This window comes from Hyalella azteca, unplaced genomic scaffold, assembly GCF_000764305.2.
Source record: "Hyalella azteca isolate HAZT.00-mixed unplaced genomic scaffold, Hazt_2.0.2 contig14228, whole genome shotgun sequence".
In the NCBI taxonomy this organism is placed as follows: Eukaryota; Metazoa; Arthropoda; class Malacostraca; order Amphipoda; family Hyalellidae; genus Hyalella; species Hyalella azteca.
In genome coordinates, this window is record NW_025944119.1 from 14,354 (window position 1) to 15,988 (window position 1,635).

At 37.2% G+C, this 1,635-nt stretch overlaps 1 protein-coding gene across 1 annotated transcript in view; it reads left to right on the forward strand.

Annotated features, from left to right (window-relative positions):
* Positions 1-1,635, forward strand: part of LOC108666829 (transaldolase) — a 12,327-nt gene extending 10,692 nt beyond the window's left edge. Inside the window, exons 8-9 of the mRNA XM_047883990.1 lie at positions 637-781; positions 894-1,635. Coding sequence (XP_047739946.1) covers positions 637-781; positions 894-1,017 — 269 coding nt within the window. The 3' untranslated portion in view covers positions 1,018-1,635. The remainder of the gene's footprint in view (positions 1-636; positions 782-893) is intronic.

The following is a 1,635-nucleotide window of genomic DNA, read 5'->3' on the forward strand; positions in this document are numbered from 1 at the left end:
TGATGTTCATGTTAATTATTGACGATTTATTGATATTGTTACGTTAATATGTAATTTATTATCGATGTGCAGAGCGCGTGTGGCAGTACAACTCTCTGGCTGTCTCTTATACACATCTAGATGTGTATAAGAGACAGCTTCAGGACTCCACTGCCCCCACGCCCCGCAAGCTCTGCCCTCAAGCCGGTAACTTTATCTCGCAAAATGAGGTCTCGTATGTATTCTGTTCTTGGTAGAATGAGATTATTATTTTTCCATTATTACGTGTTCAAGTGCTTATGAATTTTCACGCTTATAAATTTACACGGAGTTCTTTCTATTGCAGCGACCGAGTGTAAGCTGTCGAAAGTTTTGCCATTGCCAGAAGCGGAATTTCGGCGGAAGCTGAACGAAGACCAAATGGCGACGGAACAACTCTGCGCCGGCATCCGTCAATTTTCCATGGACGCCATAAAGTTGGAAGAGCTCCTGAAAGCGAGGATGCAAGGTAAGCGAGGCATTAATCACAATCATTTCCTAGACATTCTAATTTGTCACAACTTTATTTTGTTGTCTTTTATTTTTATTTATGTAGCTTTATACATATTTAATAATAATATTTTACATTACTAAACTCCCTAACATGTCTCTCAACAGGGAACATTGAACCCACGTTCAACGATGAACCCCCAACATGTCCCTCAATTGAACTCATCAGCGACGAAGAAGAATCCACAGATGAAGAATCCACAGAGAAAACCAAGTTCACCTGTGAATTATGCAACAAAGCATTTAGTAGGAGGTAAGAATACAGTTAAACTTTCGCATGTTGGAAATTGTGTTTTATTTTGTGCAGTTAAAAAAAAGTTATTTACAGTTTACAGTTACGTAACAATTGATTTCTCCTTGGGCAGGTCGGATCTGAAAAGGCACTTGAGAACGCACACAAATGAAAGACCGTTTGCATGCCGCGAGTGTGACTCTACATTCAAACGTAAGGATCACCTTAAAAAGCACGAAAGATTGAAGCACCAATAAGGACACTGGTTCCGGTCATTGTACAACTTTTTATTTTTCCGACGTGATTCCGCCTCAAGCTTTATTGCTTGTTTTTTCGGTTTTGATATTTTGTAGCTTTTAAGATTTGGTTTAAATATGGAGTCAAATTATTTTTTGTGAGTAGGATTGTTTATTGGTGTTCACTACATCCATTCCGCACTGCTGGTGCTCGCTTTCTATGTGATATTTTTTTTGTATTTTGGTATTATTTTGTTTGGTGAATAGCAACATTCACCTTAAATTTAGAATCCTTTTTTTTTATTTTTTTTTCTCGTTTAATTAAATTTTTAGTCCCTTTTCAGAATCACCGATTTGATGCGGAGGAAAAAAATATATTGAAGTGTAAGGATGTTGGTAATTTTTCCAGTCATCAAGTTCTCGAGTACCTGAATTTTGTGCCTGTAAGTTGTGTAGGAAGTGATATCTTAGATAAGTAGATATGTTTACAAGTAATTACCGATATAACCGCTCGTTTTTGATGCCGTGTATGCCAGTTGAAATGGGGGCCTTTTGTATGATTTTCGCCATTTTTAGTTTTGCCGTATTAAAGAAAACTTTGACACCGTCCTTGTTTATTCCACTCATCAATTGTTTTTC